Raw genomic sequence first — 21,090 nt, forward strand, 5'->3', positions numbered from 1 at the left:
ATCTTCTGCTGCTCAGTCTGTGCCGTCTGTGCAGGGCATGATGCCATGTGTTTGGGGGGAGCTGATGTGACACCCCACAGCCCTGCTCCCTTGTAGCACTGCTCTCCTTTGGGCTGAGCTTGTTGTCCCTGGGTTTAGCAAGGAAAATCAGTTTGGTGTGGGTCCCGGTGAGAGCTGGAGACGTTTGCGATGAAGAAGCAGGAGGGAGCAGAGAGGGGCTGAGGAGGGAGGGGGTCCTTTTAGTCCCCTCCAGCATCTGTAGGTGAGGACCTTCCTGGCAGAGGGCATCAGGACAGGTTTTGGGGTGTGTAGCCAGGACCAGGCAGGCTGGGGAAGGCTGTTGGGGAGAACCTGAGAAAATTTCTCATCAAAACAAATCCCTGCTACTATCAGATAAGGCCCATGTGGCGGTTTCACTGGACTAGCACTAGGCTAGCACTTGGCAGCACTATTCTAGCTACTAAAAAGAAACCCAGCTCTGTCCCAGCTGAAAAACAGAATACCCCAGAACTGGAACTGTGGGTGTGAGCCTGGCTTCCCCATTGTGGAAAGGCTGTGGCAGAGGTGGAACAGGCACCGAGAAGGGCAGCAAAGCTGGCCCAACCTGCGCGGTAATCTGCAGGAGGATGGGCTGCACGTACTTGCAAGCCGCAGCTCGCAGAGGACGCAGCGGAGCAGGATGCAGCGCGGATCTGTGAAATTGGAAAGGAGTAGAGCGAGGAGCAATTACTCATGTTTTCTCATAACCCTGCAGGTAGGAGAAGTTCAAGGAAAAATGTACCAGGCAGCAGATGTAAAACCAAAGGGAAGTGCTTTGCCGCGTAGCACGTGGGCAGAGTTCATTGCTGCAGGATGCCATGGAGGCCAAAAGCAGGTGTGGACTCAAAAAACCATGAGAGCACTTCACAGAGGATGGAGGTCATGAAACGTGTGAGCTGCAAATGATTCCTTGCTCAGGAAAAAAACCCCTGAGCTGCGGCAGAACCGAAACCCATAGGATTTACCAGGGGATGAATGTCTTCATCAGAGCAGCCACCAGTGCTGGATGCAGCCACCAGTGCCGGTGCTCCCTGAGGAAAGTGGGGACAGTTTGCTCCTCAGATGTACAGGCTGGCACAGGCACATCTCCCCACCAGAGTGAACACTGAGAAGCCCTTGAAAGGAGGGGTTTTTTTTCAGAACCACAAGTTCTCAGCTAAGAAAACAGACAGTTTTGCCCCAAATCCCACTCTAGTGCAGCAGCAAAGTGGAGACAGCAATTTGAAATAGAAAAACAATAAATACTGTGGGGGGAAAAAAGGGAAAAGGGAGGGAGTGTATAGCAATTAGTAGAAATGAGTAGTTATGCAGTGTAGAAAATTGACAAGGAAAGCAAAAAACGTTGGGGGAAAATCAATTTTGACAAGCTAAACACAGTAAGGAGTGCTTTAAAAAATGTGCTAGGAAGAGGTGGAATCTGGTAATTGTCATTTCCAAATGGAGATTGCAAAATTGTTAATTATGTAGAAAAATGCAAAAGTATTCAATAAATAGTTCTAGTAATTTGTACTGAGACATAACAACGTAGGATGCAGTACCTGCCAATGCGCTGGTAACCAGCAAAGACATTCAAAATATCGTCTCCTTGAAATACTGATATTTTAAATAATCGAATGAAATAATTTGCCCCAAATAGCTCTGTGATCCAGGGATGTTACGGAGCTGGGGAGCCCAGAATGGGCCAGGGGGAGTGGGAGGGCAGGGATGCCATGAGCCAGCTGGAATGGTGATGGGGATGCTGTGCGTACCGCACACCGTCCTTGCCAGCCCCAGGGAACAACTGGATTAGTAGCTGAGGCAGGAAACTCAATGATGGAAATAGCATTGACGTCAGTCAATGCAGTTGGATGGGAAGGGCTACTGAGCAGTGTCATTACATGACAGGTCCAGCTCTTCAACCTCTCCTTAAGCACCTGCTCCTGGCCGCTGTGAAGGACAGGCTCTGCTCCAGGCATACCTGCGGGTCTGAAGCACCAGAGCTGGTCTTCTGTTGGTGTGGGATTACAGCGTGCAGCTGATCAACTTGGAGTCTGATGAGGATGCCCAGTTGATAACGAGTTATGCTATTATTATTTTGAATTACCACTACTCATTATAAGTAAAGTATTGTTAGATAGATTAAGATCTGGTTTGTCAACAGCTTAGCAAAGAAAAGTAGTCGTTGGTTGGGAGTCTTCATGGAACGAAGTTCTCCTAGAAGAGCTCTTCAGCAGCAGATCTGTGCCCGCTGTCATTCAACATTATAATCAACGATCTGGAAGTAAATATAAAATCACCACTGATAAAATTTGCAGCTGACACAGAGACTGGTGGAGTGGGAGATCATGATGAGGATAGAGCAGTCATGCAGAGCAATCCAGATTGCTTGGTAAACTGGGCCCATTTAAACAAAGTGCATTTTAACACAGCCAAATGCAAAGCTGTACATTGAGAAATAGGGAATGCTGGTTTATATCCTGGAAAGCACTGACTTTAAAATGGATTTAAGGGTCACACTGCAGGAGTAGCTCAGTGTGAACACTCACAGTGCTCCCACCAAAGGGCTAATACTATCCTCAGATGGGAAAACCTGAGAGGTAGGAGGAGAAGCAAGGCTCTGCAGAAAGCCCTGGTGAGATGGTGACAGCAGTCCTGCAGGGATCACCTCTGATGAGGAATGGGGAAAAACTGGGGCAAGTAAAGACAAGGGCCAAAAAACTGATTTGCTGGCTTGCAGGATAAGACTTAAGGAACCTGGTTTGTTTAACTTCTCAAAAAGAAGATTGAGGGGTGCCTTGATTGCACTGTGCAAGCAGCTTCTTGTGTAGAAAATGCTGTGTGCTGAAAGGCTCTTTAACCTAGCAGAGAAAGGTCAAACAAAACCCTATTTCTGTAAGTCAGTGCCAGACAAATGGATTCAGTGTCTTTCCTTGACTCCAAAACAAGGGTCTCTGGGTGGAGAGCTTCAGCCAGACACAAGCTACTATTATTTTTGAAGTGCATGGTCACAGCGTGGTGGGGACCACACAGAGTAGGAGGGGGGCACTAACCCTCGTCAGTGCCACGCTGCCATGCGTGGTGGGAGGGGAGTGGGCTTCAGCGTGGATTGCCTTTGCCCTGCAGTGAGGAGAAGAACCCTGGCAAGGGCTGCCAGGCAGGATTTGACATTTAAAGGAGGTGGTTTTTAGGTAAAAGTGATGCTATTTTGGAAGGAGAGCCCTCAGGGGAGGGATAGTAGCTGTCACAGGCTGGGTTTCAGAGGCTGTTTGTTTGTATTATTGCAGGCACCCCAAGGAGCCCTAGTTGTTTGTCTGGGGTTTTACAAGCACGGAGTGAAAGCAGAAGCTTTGAGCTAGGAATGAGCTGTGGTGATGGAGGACAGCAGTATCAGACAAACAGTCAGGGTGCAGGAGGAAGCTGTGCCTGCCATAGAGGGCAGTGACATCCGTGTGGTGAAGGCTTTACAGGCTTTACACAGCTGCACAACCTACAAAGTGGGCTGGGAGGTGACATCTGGAGATGATGCCTGCACACAGTTCTGCTGCAGGCAGGGCTGCCTTGACCTCAGCTCCTCCAGAGCTCTACATGAAGACCTCCTGAGAGGTGCTTGCCTCTCTCTTCATGACAAAGATTGCACCATCTGCTTGGGCAATCTATCGCACTTGGATAGACCTACCATTGTAATTTTTCCCAAGTGGTTAACCTCAGTGTTCCCTGCTGCAGGTGAAGTTTGTTCCTTGTCTGTCCATGGCCAAAAGCAGCAACTTTCTCTTTGCAGAAGGCTTTTATGAGCTTGAAGACTGCTGCCTTTGCCTTCTCTTCCCCAAACCAGTTTCCTCAGTCTTTTCATGGTTTGTCATGATTTCTACAGCTGCTTGTTTCTGCTCCTCACTGCCTAACTGGTGCATATGTACTTGAAAAGGGTGCCTGGACTGGAGACTTCTGCTTCTGAAGTCCTACTGGAGCCCATAAGAGCAGACAGATCCCCCTGTGACTCACAACCAATGCGCCTGTTTACGTATCCCAGTATAGATGCATTTTTTGGTGAGAGATTGACACCATTGATGGCTAGTCAACCCATGATCTGTTGTAAACCTCAATCCTTCAGCCAGCCTGCTGCGTGCGTGGTGATTATTTTTCCTAAGTGTGCAAATGTGACAGATATATTCCACATCTGTCATCCAAGCAGTTAATGAAAATATGGGCTAGCAATGGACTCGGGACGCAACCCGAAGAATTTCTTTTGATACATCGTCCCAGCTGAAAGGCCTGTCTTCAGTAATTACTTTCTGAATACAACTTTCTAAATGCTTTGCATCCACCCTGCCGTGAATTGCACTATATTACCTAAGCAGAGAAGTGCTATGCTGCACCTACACTGTTTTCCTGCATTCCTTACAAGAATATAATCTAAAATAGCGTCAAAAAACTTCCTAAAGTCAAGATACAACGTTTGCTGCTCCACCTCCATCCACAAGGCCTGATGTCTTTTCAAAGGAAAAAGTTCAATAGCTTGACATGTTTGTTTGTGACAAACCTACAGTGGCTGTTACTCATTTCCTTGTTATCTTGTAGGTACTTACAAAGAGTTCTTTTATCTGTTTCAGTATTTTTCCAGGAACTGAAATTAAGCTAACTGTTTTATAATTCTCCAGCTCTTCTTTTTTTCTCATCTTTAAAGACAGGCACTATTTTAGCTCACATCCAGTCTTCTGGAGGCTCCTTGATTCTCTACAAATGCTTTAAAAAAAGTATATTTAAAAAAGGAAAAAAAAAAGGAAAAAAAAAAGGGGGGGGAAGAAGGGAAAAAAAAAAACCAAACCTTAACAGCTCTGAAGTTACTTAAATCAGGTCTCTAAGCACCTGGGGTGAATTTAATCGGGTCCAACCAACCTAAAAGCAGCTAGCTCATCTAAATGCTCCCTGTGTGTTCCATCCCTCAGTTAGTCTCAATTCCTCCCCCTTCCTCGTTGGTGCTAGCTGTTTGGGATACCTGATTACCACTGCCTTGTAGTAAAGATATCAGCAAAAAAGGTATTCAGCCTAAATGGTGTGTTGGTTCTTTACTCTCCCAGTCACCCATCAAATAGCTCCTTTCTTGGACCCCCTCCTACATTGATGGGTGTTTTTGTGTCTTTTTCTCTCTCTTGGTGCTTGTGTTTTATTCTCTGTGCTTATCAGCCTGCTCTTGGCTTATGAACTTGTGCTGCCCTTTCCACTCCTTAGTAATCACGACAACGAAGGGTTTTATGGAAGGATTTGGAGGAGGATAATGATGTCGCTGAATGGCTGTTTGCAGGGAGCTCCTCCCAAGCATGTGGCAAAGCTGGGCAGAGAAAGTGTGAAATAGGGTCTTTGAAATGTTTAATAAACAGACAAAAGAAGTGATGATGACCCTTTATGGAGAACCTCTTAGGATGAGAGATGGTGTCAGGCCAGAGGGTGGAAGGTGAGGGATGATGTCATCAGACATCACTCTGTGCTGGGCAGTGATCTCATTAGAGAGGCTCTCTGGAGAGATGGGATCGGCCAGGTGGGTCTTAGAGCACTAAGGGTGCATGCAGAGCCTAAGTGCAAAGTGGAGAACCCAGATGAAAGGTGGGGTGGGGTGGGGGCCAGTGATTCAGGATGCTGTGGACCTTTCTGGAGCCTGCCTGTCATGGGAGAGAGCATCTGCCAAGGGTTGGAAAAGGAGGCTGGGACATGAGCCATGGAGTGAGATGCTGGGTCAGGGGCACGCGGGGACCATTCAAGGTGTGGTCCTCACGTGGGATGGTGTCTGATGGGGTGCTCTTGGCTGGGGAGCCTGGTGCTGTGTCTGTGGGGGGCTGATGATGGACCCTGCTGGTGTCAGGAGAGCTGGGCAGGAGTGCTCTGCCTCTGTTTAGGGGTCAGGTTTGATGACCTCCCCTTTGCCTTCATCTGCTGGGTGGGTGATGCAACAGCTTTTCTCTTCTCTCCCAGTTACCTCATCGCCGAGTGACGTTCTCTGCAGCCAGCCAGGCTCAGGACCTGCAGGATCCCTCCCAGCACAGCTACTACGACAGTGGGCTGGAGGAATCAGAGACCCCAAGCAGCAAATCATCGTCGGGGCCCCGCATAGGGCCACTAGCCCTGCCTGAAGATCACTACGAACGCACCACGCCCGATGGCAGCATTGGGGAGATGGAGCACCCTGAGAATGGTAAGTGCTTGTGGCACGCGTGCCTGTCCCTGCCCCAGGGACCCTGCGCCCAAGGCTCTTCATCTGCAATGCTGCACCTCCCCTGGTGCAGGTGAGATGGGGCAAGGAGCTTGGGTGGGACAGGCTTGCCATGCTCAAGTCTGGTGGGGCTAGGAGGCTGGAGAAGATATGGGGCTCAAAGCAAGAGAACAGCAAGGACATGGTGGGGAGGGGAGAGGTGGATGAGGGGGAGGAGCTCTGGGGGAGACCAGGAGATATGGGAGTGGGAAGAGTCGAGGAGGCAGATGGGTTTGGCATGATGTAGACTGGGGGCCCAAGAGGATGGTCTGAGACGGCAGCAGAGATGGCACGCAGAGGGGGTTGTAGCCAAGCCGATCGTGACAGTGTGCTGCAATCAGGTGGTCCCAGGGGTGCCTGTCCCTGTGGCAGGGCAGGGGTGTAGGGGTGGTTGGGTTGTGATGCAGCTCTCCATGCTGTGGTGGGTGTTGGAGACATGGGAGATTCCCAGGGAGTGGAATGGGAGAGCAGGTGTAGTGACACAGACTTGGGGTGAGGAGATATGCAGAGTGGAGGATCAGAAGAGAGTGGTGGTAACAAACCCAAGAGTGACGTGTCCTGCCTTCATTGGGCCCTTCAGGTCACCTGCTCAGGTCCAACCCCACTGGAGGTGTCTGCAGTCTCACTGTGGGAGAGCTGGCTTTCCCCCACCCTGGCACAGCTTCATCCCCAGTTCCGCTCCTTGTGCTGCCTCTGTGCTGCCTGCCTGACTACCCTCAACCAGCCCACTCCCCAACCTATCTTCTCTGGCCAGCTTAAGTTGCTTCCTCGGACTTGGCTCTGGCTGTGCACATAACATCTACTTTCCTGTACCTGCTGCCTTCTGTGCTCTTGTACTGAGGGGAGGTCACAGTGGAGCTAGCAAGTTCAAAGAAACTTCTGGGAGGGAAAAAGAGGAGGTGCAATGGATTCTCCTGAAGTCTCCTCCTACTTCTGGGAGCATCCTTGACTTTGGGAGACATCTGTATGTGGTTTGAAAATGGCTAAGAGTGTGTTCAGCTGGCCCAGGGAAGCTGCAAATCTGCTGGGTCCCCCTGTAAGGAAAACAAGGGGCCAAGTTAATTTGTGGTCTTGAAGGTCTAGTGGAACATCTCCTTTCTTCTCAGGTTAGTTCCTGGAGTAGTGCTGGAGTTCGCTATGCTATGACTATTGAAGCAAGGCATGGTGGTGCCAGATCTGGCAGGATTCCCAAATCCATTTGTTGCTCTTGCAATATGAGTCACACTCCTGTCTAGGAGTGTCATGCAGATCCCTTTTTTCCCAAAAGTATCAGCCAGCCAACTGGGAAGAGCAGTGTAGAGAAGTTCCTGGAGTCCTGGCATAGGATGACAGTACTGGAGTTCCCAAGTGCCCTTGAGTACCAGCCAGGTGCCTGCAAAGAGAGGCTTGAAGGGCATGTGGGCAAGAAGATGCCATATGGCTGTGCTGAAGGATATAGCGTGGCAGTGGTGATGACGGGGCTGGAAGAGGAAAGTTTGAGCCCCTGAAGGTGACAGGCAACCCAGAGACCATGAGGGAGGAGCAGGGCTAGAACTAGAAAGAAGAGAGAGAAAGGAGGACCTAGAGGGTCTGCAGCAGGAGATAGAAGGCAGAGATGGATGCATTGTAGTCCCTGGTATGTTCATTGTCTGCCCAATGGGCATGAGGAAACCTGAGGAAGGCTATGGGACAGTGCCTGGAGCAGTGGCTCTCAGAGAGACAGAGCACTCAGGCATTGCTTCCTGCCCACAGCATCACAAAACGTCCTGACCTGGATAAACCTGGTTCAGTGCAGAGGCCATGGCAGGCCAAGGCTCTGGGGAATCCACCAGCATTAGCTCTAGTCAGTCGTGGTGCTCTGCAGATAATCTGGCAGAGGCAGTTCAATGAACTTGAGGGGCTGGGGTCAGGGCCAGGATCCATTAAGCAGACTATTAAGGGGACCCTGGCGCTGGACCAGGTGATTTGGAGATGATGAGTTGCTGGTTGTGTTAGATCGGTTCATCAGAGTTGCGTTTCCCATGGTCCGCCTGCCCGAGATGTGGCACATCATCCCTCTCTGTGGCACAAACAAGACCTCTCTCTCTTGTTTGTCCAGAGAAGGGTCATGTCTTGCTTCCTGAAAAAAGTCTCCAGTGATTTGGGACCATCATGACCTTTTGGGGGACGGTCTTGTAATGCCCTTGTCTTGACTTCTGCAGCTGCTCCAGTAGCACCAGCCCCTCAAAGTGGACAAATTTTGTTTTTTCATGAAGCTGGAAAGTCTAAGCCATTCTTGACCTTATATTAAACTGAAGAGACTAATTGGATCCCACACACCCTATCTCGCGGCACGAGTGCGACTGACATGACTGTGCACTTTCTAGGCTTTCATCTAGTTATAAATATCCAACATAACAGAGCTTCCATTGCTTTCTCCAGGAGATTATCCCTGCAGCCGAACCAATCTGATAAGCAAGTATGCAAGGCTATTTATAGCTTTTCAACTGGAAGACAGATCCATGCCTTTTCTTTGTAGATGGTTCTTCACTTGATTAACACACATATCAGTGTCCTCCTTTTTTGGACACCTTTTACTGTGCAGACTGCAGTAAAATGCTGTATTGCAGGGGCTGAGCCAGGTCCTTTTCAGGAGAAATTATGATGTTTCTGATGAAGACTTCTCCAGTATCTTGGCACTGATGTGCCAGCTCCTCAGTCATCCCAGGCATTTGTCATCCCTGGTATTTTACCTAGCTGCCCACTGTTTCCTCCCCAACATTTTGCCATGCTGTTATCCACTTCTGTGGGGTACACTGAGCTGGGAACTGAGTTTAGTCTCCCACTTGGCCACCCGTTGCTTTCACTAAAGACATCTGCTCCCCCTGTATCACAGATTTGCTTTAGTTGGAAGGAGCCTGGGAGTGATTCTGCTCTGCAGAGTATCTGCCCTGCCATAATGCCTGCAGAGCTTGGATTATGAAAGTGCCAGTCTCTCTCCATTGACGACAGAGAGAATTTAGTAAGATTACAGAACCAAATACTTGCAATTTAGGAAACGTTACACGAAGACTATTTTGCTCTGTCCCTGTGTGGTACAAAGGTACCTGAGATGACGATATATTGGATGAAAGATTTCTTCTGCTGACGGAGCAGGGGCAAACTTTTAATCTGTTTTATCCCCGTTATTTAAAGTGGGGACCCCATGCCATTTTTAATGCATACTATTATAACTCCGTACTGAATATGTAATTAACAATCATCTCATGAGCTTTTGCAATGCACTTAGTGCAGTAGTATCTGTATTTCACAGATGTTAATGAGTTTATCCTCACAGCTCCCCTTCCAGGGAAGAAATTCCACCATAGGTGGAGAATTAAATAGAAAATTATAATCTGCATTTCTGAGAAGTCTGCTAGCTTTGGGTGACCCCCTGGATGAGCTGGCAGCTCCTTCTTCTGCTCTTTTCGGAAGGCAAGAGCCACTCTAGGATCCCAGTGCTCCTGAGCTACGAGGCAGGTCTCCAGCTGCTCTTGGATGGCGAAGCCGAGGCTGCATCGGCCGCCTCCGGGCAGCTGCTGATGTACGAGGCGCGAGCAGTGTGGCTTTGGGACTTTATGGCAGAGCTAGATGTAAAACCCTCTCGCCTGGTGCATAGCCATAGGCTTTTCTGGCCTTTTTTTCATGGTCTCCTACCTCCTCTGTACACCTCAGCACGGCTTGATCACACGAATTGAGATACCATTTCCAGAGTTTGACTGCTGGACTTAATAAAACCCTTTCTGTCCAAATTTTACTTTGTTTTGAGAAAGAGTGGTACATGGATGCATTGTAAAGCCAGAAGGAGCAGCATGTCTAACCCCTGCATGACACAGGACATAGAATTTCACCCTGTGATTTTTGCAGCTGACTGGAGCTGAGCGGGAGCACTCCTTTGGAAAGATCCCATTTTGATAGCAAATTGAAAATGGTGGCACATGTGAGAGACCCCTGGTGAGCTCTTCCAGTGGTAGATCTTCTCTGGCCCTAGCTTCACAAGCCTACACCTAAATTCTGCTTCAGCTGCTCTAGCTCCCATTTCTTTCCATTGAATCTTAATATTAAAAGACACCTCACGTCACGCATACTTGTAGATCACACGCAAGGAAGTCAACATTTAAAGTTCTCTTTGATGTACGCAAAAACTGAGTCAAGTCCCTTACTGTGAGCAGAGCCAAGGCATTTTGGCAGCTGGGTCTCTCTTCCTTTCCTCCCACCCTTCCTTGGGCTCCTCTCAGCCATTGCCATCTGCTCATGATGCCACCACAGACCTGCAACCCCATTCCTGGGCAGCAGCAACATCTGGCACATCTTGGATGTATGTGCTGCTTTTTGGCAACCCTTGTGAAGACAGCCTGGAGAGATTTTTTTTCCTCCTGCTCTTCTTTGCCACACTTCTGATTATAGTTCAAGTCTTCTGTTCCTTCATAGCATTTTTTTTCTGCATGATCTCCACAACCTTTTAGCGGTGTGGATGTGTCCAGATGATAGCCCGCAGCTCTCCAGCAGCATTCAGTGGCATCCATAGCAGCACCAGGCACAGAGATAATGTCACTGCTGGTGTTTGTCTTCATAGTCTCACGACAGGCATGCGTGTCTATCGCGTGCAAGCAGAGCTGTTTCTGGCTAGCAGTGGGCTGTGTGTGCACCCTGCAATATCTCAGCACCTTGAGAAGGTGAGTGGCTCAGGAGAGGACTCTCAAGCCAACGGTTGCTGATGGTGATGAGATGGATTTGCAGCACTGGGCAGCCACTTCCTCCTGTCCTCTGCTTAGTGCCAGTCTGGTCATGAGCTTCTTTTTAAGGTTCTCACTGCTATTGTTGTTCAGTTCCTTCCAGCCAGCAGATGGGAGAAAAAAAAATGACTTTCTTCCTCCTCCTCTGGTAGAGTGAAGTCTCTAGATCTTAAAACCTATTATTCTTTTTTTGCAATATCTTTAAATGTCCCTTTTGTCTCACAGAAAGTGTTCCAGGCACATGTTCAGTCTGCGGATTTTTTTTTCAAACATACCCTGCAGCATTTTTGCTTTGTTGCAGAGCGCTGAGGAATGCTTTTGACTGGGCTCCAGTCTGGGATGTGGGATTCAAGCCGTTTTTCCTGGTCAAAGGCTGGTGAGCCCAGATAGGATGTCTGGTACACAGACCTCTTCTGTTACTGAAACATCTCACACCTTCTGAGGGAGAACTGAGGGTATGGCGTAGGTTAGGATAAATGCTGGTGACGTGGAATAAAGAAAGATGGTCTCTGACTGATGCTGTGCACCACTCTCCCCTTTGCTGACTGAGAACCGGCAGGTCACAGATCTGACCAGCTGAGGACCGCTGGCTTGGGTCTGGCTGGTGCTTGGACTCCTCTCTGGCTGAAACATTGTGGGATTTTTTTAAACTGATCTTCAGCCTTTTCCTTTTTAACACTGATTATTGACATCAGGGCTGGAATTATTTATTGTAGATGTTTTCTTGTTACTATTAGTTTCCAAGTCCCACTCTGGTTTAGGGTATGTGTAACAAAGATCTCTGTGTGACCATCTTCTGCATCTCATCTACTTCTACAAATTACATCTGCATTTCTCAGTGATCTTCAGCATGACAGGCATTTGCATTTCTTCATAAGAAATTGTGAGCTTCTCTACTTTCTTCACTTAATGTTGGTTAATCTCCAAAGATAGCTTCTGATTTTCCTAATCACTACTGAAGGGAGATGTGGGAAAAGATCCTTATCACAAGAGATGGCATCCGACAAATTGCAAATGGTCATGGATTACACCATCTTGGTTTCAACATGCCATTTCTGTCTGAGCTGTAATTTCAAACTTGTTCTCACCCTATTTCTTCTTTTCCATATTTTCCAGCACCCATGCCTAGGTAAACTCCCTCTTACGAAAGAGCCGTTGAGGTCAGAGCAGTTGTGGCATGCCACGTCAACCAGGTCACCTTACTTAATTGTACCGAGAATCCCAGGGTAAATAGGGTAAAGCTGTTTTTTCTTCCCCAGACTGAGTAACAAGTACATTGCTACTAGCTACAGAGAATGCCTTTAATCCTCTCAAGACCTTCTAAGAAGGATGCTACTTGCTTCATAGGTTGTCCAAAATAGCTTTAATAATTTATTTGACAGTGTCTTCTTTGTCTCACAGGATTATGTGGTAATGCACATGTAAGATTGTCCTTAAGTTCTCCAAAGATCCTTGGCAGATCCTGCACATCTCTAGAGGAGTTATTTGAAGGAACCAAATTTCCCTGTTGGATTCTGATGACTTTTTTCACCCTTTCTGCCCCTGAACTGTGGCTGCAGCTTATGAAAATTCTAGGCAGGACAGTAGTTCTAAGTCAATGCCCAAGAGGCAAAAAGCTTCATATTTCAGTAGAAAAGTGCCTTCTCTTGTAGAATATATAGGTCCCTGTGGCTGTATGTGTGCTTCCTGCATTGAAGATTGGATTTTTTGAGTTTTCTGCTATTTCTTGCAGTCCTGGACTGGACTGTGGTATCTTCCATATGTATAATTTTTGTCTAAGAACTGTAAATAAGCTTTTACAGGGAAGATAACTTCTACTGTCCCAGGGTAAGGAGGATTCCCCAGTCTCCCAGACCAGGGTGACCAAACAATGTCATGTACCTTTTCCAGTCTGGTGCAGGAACACTTTTCAGGGCAGTCCCCTTGAGACTGGGTCGTAGCTCTCAAGTGACATTAAAACAAGGAACTCTTCACCTTCACAAGGTGCCTGCAAGGTGGGATATAGGTTACTGCCACTCAGTCCGCACAGGACTTAGGTTTTTTGCTTTCACCTGGCAATGGTTGCAAATGCCCATGGAAATGGTCATGCACAGCTATTTTTATCTGGACCAAATCTAAACACCTCTTTTTTGGTATAAAGTCTGTTTTCCAAAGACCAGTTTATGTCATCCTCAAACTATTAATGGGTTCAACTCAAGTTACTAAACTGTGTTACAGGAAGAAGATTTCAGAATTAGATCTGCAACAGGAACAAGAAGGTGTGTCCCTTCTTTGTTTGAGGGGTTGGATGAAGTTTCTTCAGACTCTTCTTTTGTATTTTCTGTAACATTTTAAAATATGCATTTGAGCAGAGTTTGAGACCTGGTGCCCTGCCTTTGGAGAGGTGCTCTGGAGCAATTGCAGATGGTCCATGTGATATCCATGGGGGAGAGCCAGTAGCTGAGTTATGAGCATTTCTGTTGATGAACCTGTTAACCACAGCCAGCACTCCATGTGTGTTGTTAGCAAGAGTGCCAAAATAGGCAGCTCCCCTCCTCTCTGTCTTGGTTTGCTCATCCCTGTCCCTGTGCCATGTGCTCTGTTCTGCCAGCACAGCTGTTTGTCTGCCTGCATGGAGAACTGGACTGGGGAGCTGATCAGGCTGAAGTTTTTGCTGGATTTTTTTTTTTTTTTTTTTTTTGCCAAATTACTCTTCAGTCAGAGCAATTTTCTGAACCTGACTACTCTGTGGCTCCACAAAGAGCTGAACCTGCAGAAAGCAGGGATTTTGCAGAGGGGCAGTGAGTAGCCAAATGAAGTCGGCATTCAGGTTTAAAATACGTCTAAACCAGAAAAAGCGACCAAGTGTGAAAGCAATAGACAACTACGATCCCCCAGCAGTCCCAGACTATTTGTTGTTTTCAAAGACCTGCTTCCTTAGAAAGCTCCTTTTGAAGTAATTTGACATGCCATTTCCAGCTCCTGTGTGATCTAGCTCAGTTATTTCCCCTTTATCTGCCTCTGAATACTCCTGAATGTCTCTATAAACCTTCCTGCTTGGCAGTACCCCTTCCCATGTAACAGGACCTGCATTAGTGTGGGATTTAAACTTAATGCTGCAGAAGCTTATGAAGTCTCCCATTTGAGCTTCTTGAGGACTTCATACTGTGTTGTCTTTCTCATAAAAATAGCATGTGCCTGAGTTTGAAGGATTGGTCAGGTGTAGATCCCTTGGGTGGAAAATCTCTCTCCTAGGCATGAGACAGAGGATAAGGGATTCATTCCTGTCCCCAGTGAAATCAATGTGAGCTTTGCTATTGAGACAGGTCAAATGTCAGTCTCAGTTGTTCGCTCTTCCCTGGGATTTTATCCTTTATGCTCTAACTATCAATGAATCTTTCTTCCTGTCTCCATCCCACAAGCTCTCATCCATCCTGATTTGAAGTCACCTCCATTAAGTGGTTGTAACGCTAGCTCTTTCCTTTACTTGCAGAGAGGACACTCCATAAATCTAACATTAGTCATGGCATCTGGTGAGAGATACCAAGGATAGGCTGCTTTGACTCAGAGGTTATCTAACCGTTTCAGCCCCTGCGTTTGCCTTTCCTTTCAGAGAGCTGAGGCTCCCCTGCAGGAACCAGGGCTCATTTCAGGTGAGCTGATGCAACCATGCAGTCTGCTCAGGGCCAGTGCCGACACAACAGTGGTGCAGAAGAGCCACATAGTGGTCAGCTCCTTCTTCCCTGGGCAGTGTGGTTAGAGCTGGGCTTCCTTTCCAACACCTCAGCCCTCTATCCGGTCTGATCAGGACCACAAGCAGAAATGAGGAAAGCTGCTGTGCTTTGTAGCAACATTTTCCCAGGCAGGCACATTTAGACAGGTCTCAGAGGCATGCAGTGACAAGCTGTCCATGTTTGTTGTTGCTGGAGACCACAGTGGGATGGAGAAGGGGCTGTGCCTTTGCACCAGGTACAGGGCTTCCCAGATAATCTCTGTGATGGGCTTCAGCTGCACTCCTGGTGGGAAAAGAGGGCTGCACCTCATTGATGGAAGGGTGGGACTGACCAGGGTCTGATGGATACTGAGTCCTACATGGTGGTCTTTATACCGCCATATCACTAAATACAAAGAACCAGAGCTTGTTCTTGGGCTTTGAGGCCAACTGCCCTAGCACAGCTAACATCCACTGGGTTAAACTCTTTCAGTCAGGGTTACTTTGTCTTTCCTGCCCATTGGGAAGGGTTCCTCCACAATGCTCACCCCAAACTGTGCCAGGGCTCTGTCTACCAGAGAGGTGCTCTGCACCAAGTAAAAGCAGGCTGACCTCACAATGAGCTGGATGATGAGGACAATGCTCATAGTGGGCCTTGGAGATTCTTAGATTTACATGCCAAACCCTTGCTCCAGCATAAGACCAGTGTTATCAGGTTTAACTTATTTCACTTTTTAAATAATTTAGGGTAAATTGGCAAAAATGCTGAGAGTCAGGAATAAATTGGCTCAGATGACCCATGTGTGAGAGAACACGTGCCTTTGTTTTAGTCTATCTGTGATCGTATACTTACTCAGATATAAAAGGTAAAACATTCTTAATGTGGATAGCCATAAACCTGCTGTATGAGAACCATTGTGAGAGGCTGGGGAAGGGATCCGGGAGAGAAGAGCAGGATGCTGGAGTACATGGGCACAAGTTCATAAAACCAGCAGTTTTCAATCAGTTATGTGTCTGTGTCTGGTTTAAAACGACCTTGCTTGGAAGTGAAAAAAACAAGGAGGCAATGAGAGAAAGGAGGAGAGGGTTCGGATATGATCTTTGTTCAGGGATGTGTCAGAGCAGCATGTTATGTTGTTTTATAGCTGCTGAGGAAAGAGAAGATGGAGTAGGGAATGTAAAATGACAGAGAGCGAGTAGATGTGATATTTGCTTGATGTATTTTGCTGGTAATTAGTATAATGCCAATTAGACATAAGTAATCTTTTTTTTTTCTTCTTCAGCTGTATAAGTTATGGCTTGAAAATATGCCAACTGAAACCAAGATATTAAACTTTGAGGAATATGGAGATCTCTGTTCCTTGAGGATCTCTAGATTAAATTACCCAGACAACAGGGATCTTGACAAAAGCAAGACTTATTATATCTATAAAGAAAATGAATAAAAGCAAAAGAAATTGTGTATTTCGTGTCTAGCGGCTTGCTGCTTATTAGCCACACAGGAAGGGGCACCCACAGAGATGCAGATAAATCAGTGAGAGAAGGCAAATATCTTTCCTTTCCTGAAAACAATGCTGTTCTGATGGTATTGTTCACCCTATCAGTTTCCCTCAGCAGTCGAATTCTGAACTCTCCCCGTGTTCAGGCAGTTCCCCGCTGCAGGTAAATCCTGCTGCCCACACACATTTTATTTTTCATTCTCCAGGCCCTGTTTTCTCTCTTTGCTAACCCACATCATAAGACACAGGACTCGTGTTGTTTTTGCCTCTTGGTCCCTCGGGACATAAACCTCCTTAATGATGATTAATGGCTTCCTTCGAAGAGTCAATTGCTGATCCTAGACCTCTCAAATCACAGATCCTTTTGAGCTCTCTACCTGTCCAGTTCTGGGCTGCTCATTCAAACTGAGCTTTGCTCAGTGCTGCACACATATTTTCTATTGCTATGGACTGTGGATAAGGAGCAGACCTGCTATTACAGTCTTTTCCATTTTGAAAAATAATCTGTAAAAATTATGCCCTTGGACTGATTCTGGAAGTTTTCATACATCGCTGTTGGACCATGAAATCAAAATCTTCTCGTGATCATCCTGCTGTTCCCTTGTGCTGTGCTTTGGGGGTGACAGAGCTGGCAAACTCCCTTTGCCAACCTGCCTCTAATACAAGATGATGATGTACCGCCCTTGTCCTGCCAGGATGTTAGGCAGCAGGTTTAATCCTTGCTCGTTCTTTAAAGCCTGTTTTATTCATTCTGCGCCTTTAGGACTGCCTCTGGCAGGTCTCCCTCGAGTGGTGCAAACTTCATTGCATCTAACCTCCAGCAGTCTGTAAACTGCAGCACCCAGGGGTAGCTGGAGGTTGATATTCCCTATCGGAAGCAATTATCCTTTTTTTTCCCACTTTCCCACGAGTGCCTTTCTGCCATCCTAATAACAAACATAGGGCAGAGCAGTATTCATCAGGATCTGGGTTTTTTTCCCTGGGTCTTCCCAAACAAACTCTAACCAGTCTGCCTCATTCCTAAACCTCCCCATTTGCATCGGGACCCTGGTATCATCCTGTTTTTTCAAGCTGCATTGGCATTGATACCTTCTATTTGGACATGAGGAAGTGACTTCTTCCTGACCATGGCCATCAGCGCTGCAAATGCTTTCAGTGCCTCGGTGGGGAATCATGCCAGCAAGATGGCAAGTGGTTCAATTCAGAAAAGTTAACCACCTGGGTTGATTTCTTGGCATGTATTTTGGCTGCACCACAGGAGGATTTGACCAGTGCATATGCTGCTTCTGCCATGTGCCAGCCACAAATTCTCTCCCCATTTAGCTTCCACTGCAGATTTTCAGTCTCTGAGTCTGTGGGTGTTTGAGGCATCAATAATATGCATTTTCAGCTGGGTTTATGGCATGTCTCTTCACTGCAGAGAAGTGGGCTGGGTAGTTCAGAGGTTCAGGCTCTCCTGCGTGGGCTGCTCTTGATTTTTGAGCAATCAGCAGTCAGACACCCTCATTTGGTATCAGATCATTCCTCCAGATTTTCATGACCATACCCCTGGTCTGATGCTCACAAGGCTGCTGTATGTTGGATTTCATGTGCATTTGGTTCCCCATGGCTGGATGTGGTATCCGTGTCTATGTGTGCATCCTCCTTCAGCAGACAGACATTCCCTCCTCAGGGCAGCCCAGGAGCATCAGTCCTGGATTTAGTGCCTATCCCCTGATCCTTCAAATACCCACAGCCAGTTCTGGCAAGGATCTGGCCTCTTCCTCCTCAGTGTCTGCATACTGGTTCAGGCAACCAGCGTGTTTCTACAGTCAGGACAGACTGTAAAAAAGCTGAAATGACAAGTAAATGTGCTCACTTTACTCTTAAGCAGCCCAGAAAAATTCTGTGGAAAGAAAACAAAGCGTATGCATGCAAATCCATACTGTCATTTCCTCTCCCAGTTTTCTTGGGGTTTGGCTTGACTCTCTTCCAAGGGCTCTTCCTTCTCTGCTTCTCTCCTAGTGGTCTTGGTTTTCTTTCTTTCCAGACCTCCTTGTTGAGGCAAGCCCTTTTCATCAAGTTCTGATTTCTTTTGTCAGTTAAACACCTATGTGACTTCAAAGGCCTTGAACAGCACTTTGCTGTGTGGCTACTGGCCCCCCTGCAAGAATAATTTCCCCCGATTCATTGTCCTGCTAGTGAAAGATTATTAAATTGTTGATGGAGCTTAACAATGGTTTTGTTCAAAGGCAGACATGCGTATGCCAGGTCTTTTCTCCTTGACACAAGAGCTTTAATACAAGTGTACAATGAAAGGCAGCCACCAAGGAGCAAACACAGAGAGTGCTCATAAAACCAGACCAGCATATTCCTAAGTGCCCGTGCACATGAACTGGTGCACCTTGCAATGCAATCCGAGGCTGCACATGTGGCTGCCTGCTCGCTCCCATCCGACACAAGCATGTAGGTGTGGTGAGAACATTGGTCTTGCTGAAAATAAATTTTCAAAAAATTAAAATATAACGCGTTAATTCTTGCTTATATGATGAGGACACTAGGAGGACTGAGGAACTAGCAGGTGAGCAATGGTAAGAGAGGACCACTCTTTTCAGGAGCAGTGGGAGGACAGTAGAGTGTTGGCATAAGGCTGAAACAATTGCTGTATTCCTCCCGCTCGGAGCATGCCAAGCACACACATACATCTCCCAGCCAGGCTGCACCTTCAGAGCAGCTTTGGGAACCTGCAATGAGGATCATTCTATAGACTGCACAGCCTCGGGCTGCTTGACATTTTGTATTATACAGACTTATTTTCGATTGCTTATCACTTCAGCAGATTTCCAGCACTAAAGCTTAAATTCTTCATGCTGGGTTTCCCTCAGGTTGATTTCTTTTTTCTTTTTTTTCTTAAGTTTTAGCAGAGGTGTTCCAGCTGTTTTTTGAGAACAAGACATGCTGTCTCAGCCCTGCTAACAAACTGGTTAGAAGAATTTCTTTTCAAGACCCATTTAGCTTAACCATGCTTTGGAAGAGAGATGTGGAATTTGGCACGGAAGCTGTCAGCATTGGTTGGGGGTTGTTTGCCCCAAAGTGGCTGAGTCTCTCATTGAAGGTATGCCAGCACACATCCCTGTGTAGCTGTGCCCACACACTGTTGAGTGGTCTTCAAGCAACAGCATTTCTCAGGGCTTATGCATCCTTGCCCTCCCTCAGAGACCTGGAGCAGGAGCTTGCTGCGGTTGCTGTAGCTTGATGGACATCCCTCCTGTTGCTTGATGGCATCCTTCCTGGACAGGCCAGTACTCTGAGGGTCCCCAGTTTTCTTGGGGGTGCTGGGTACTGCATGGCATGTGTTGTTCCGTGGGAGGATTGAGCGAGGCTGGCTCTGCTGCTAGGGCACATATCACCCCTGGGTTCTGGTGTCAGGGTGCATCTGAGCGTGCCTTGCTGGGAGAGCTGCTCTGGGGCAGGGTGGGAAGTCCAGGGCCCTGTTCATGCTGGGAGATGGAGCTAACCTGTAGTGCTTCCACACCTGCCTGGGGTGAAGGCATCTCCTTGGCTCACTCCCAGGCTGACATTGTGGAGGTTCATCCAGAGCTGAGAGGACCCTGTGTCCCCCATGCACAGCACCATGGCTGGCAGACTGGCACTAGGGCTCAGTCACTCACTGCCCTCCCAGTCCCCAAACTACCAGCACAAAGGGACTCTTTCTTTATCTTCTTCTCTCTTTTTTTGTCCTTCCTGGGGCACATTCCCTGCTCTTCTCCCACTTCTTTCTTCCCCGGCTAACTGGCAGAGGCTGCCTCAAGCTCCAGTGCCCTCCCTGATTAGCTGCTGCCAGGAAGGGAAGCACGACTGCGGCTTTAATTAAATGATAAGGGCAGAGCCCCGGAAGTGGGGAGATAACTGCAGCGGGTGTCTGCCACCACACTTGCCCAGGCTCTTTCTAATTAGCTTTGGAGAGGAAGATTAACCCTTGGAGGGAGACTGGCTGGAGCAGTGGGCTGCAGCAGAGGGAGGGTGCTGAGGCCAGCCCCAGGGATGGGGAGCTGCAATTCGCCTGGAAGCACATGTGGGATGTGGGATGTGGGATGTAGGATATGGGATGTGGGATGTGGGCTGGAGGAGACCCCTCTCTGTGCTCCCCCCCAGCCCTGTGCCTGAGCAGAGGGGCTGGGCCAGAGCAGATTAGACCCTGAGCTGCCTTTCACAGCTCAGGCACAAGGTAAAGCTCCAGGATTAGCCGCTCAGGATCCTTCCCTAAGAAGCATTTGCTGCTTTAACACATCCTACGCCTGGCAGCTCTGGGGTGGTCTGGAGCATGGGGGTTGCTGCCCTTGCCCCCACTGCTGCCCCAAGGCTTTCTGTGCAAGCAGTGAGTGTCCCCAGCCTCTGGACAGGGGAAGCAGGAAGTGTCCCCAGCCTCTGGAGCAGTGGCAGAAGCACATGGCACAATCCTCCTGCAGGAGCCATGGGACAGGTCTCTAGTCTCCCCCATAAGCCATGATGTGTCTCAGTGATGCTCTGAAAGCAGGGCAGATGGGACCACTGTATGTCAGCAACCCATAATAATATGGACCAGGAGCTCCCCAGGACCTGGTACCACCAAGGCCACAACCTCAGAGCTGGGTAGCCAGAGCTCTCACTGGCATGGGTGGTGGCACTGCTCCTGGCCCTGGTGGCCTGGCCCCTTCTTGTCACCCTTTGCCATTGCCTGGCAGCACATTGGTAACCTGGGCATGCCAGGAGGCTCCGGGCAATGCATCCATGTGTCCATGGGGAGCCCTGGCTGGACAGGGGGACAGGTCAGCCCCACAGACCCAGGCTGGGACCCCCAACGGGAGGGTCTGGGAGGAATTCTATGCGAGAGACTTCCACAAAGGCAAGGTGGGAATGTGGAAGGAGCAATTGTGTAGGTATTTGGGT

At 48.0% G+C, this 21,090-nt stretch overlaps 1 protein-coding gene across 1 annotated transcript in view; it reads left to right on the forward strand.

The window, feature by feature from the left end:
* The window catches only part of LOC104522210 (protocadherin-1), a 51,414-nt gene that overhangs the window by 20,808 nt on the left and 9,516 nt on the right, over positions 1 to 21,090 (forward strand). Inside the window, 1 exon segment of the mRNA XM_010164436.2 lies at positions 5,983 to 6,202. Coding sequence (XP_010162738.2) covers positions 5,983 to 6,202 — 220 coding nt within the window.

This window comes from Antrostomus carolinensis, unplaced genomic scaffold (genome assembly GCF_000700745.2).
Source record: "Antrostomus carolinensis isolate BGI_N321 unplaced genomic scaffold, ASM70074v2 scaffold7223, whole genome shotgun sequence".
In the NCBI taxonomy this organism is placed as follows: Eukaryota; Metazoa; Chordata; class Aves; order Caprimulgiformes; family Caprimulgidae; genus Antrostomus; species Antrostomus carolinensis.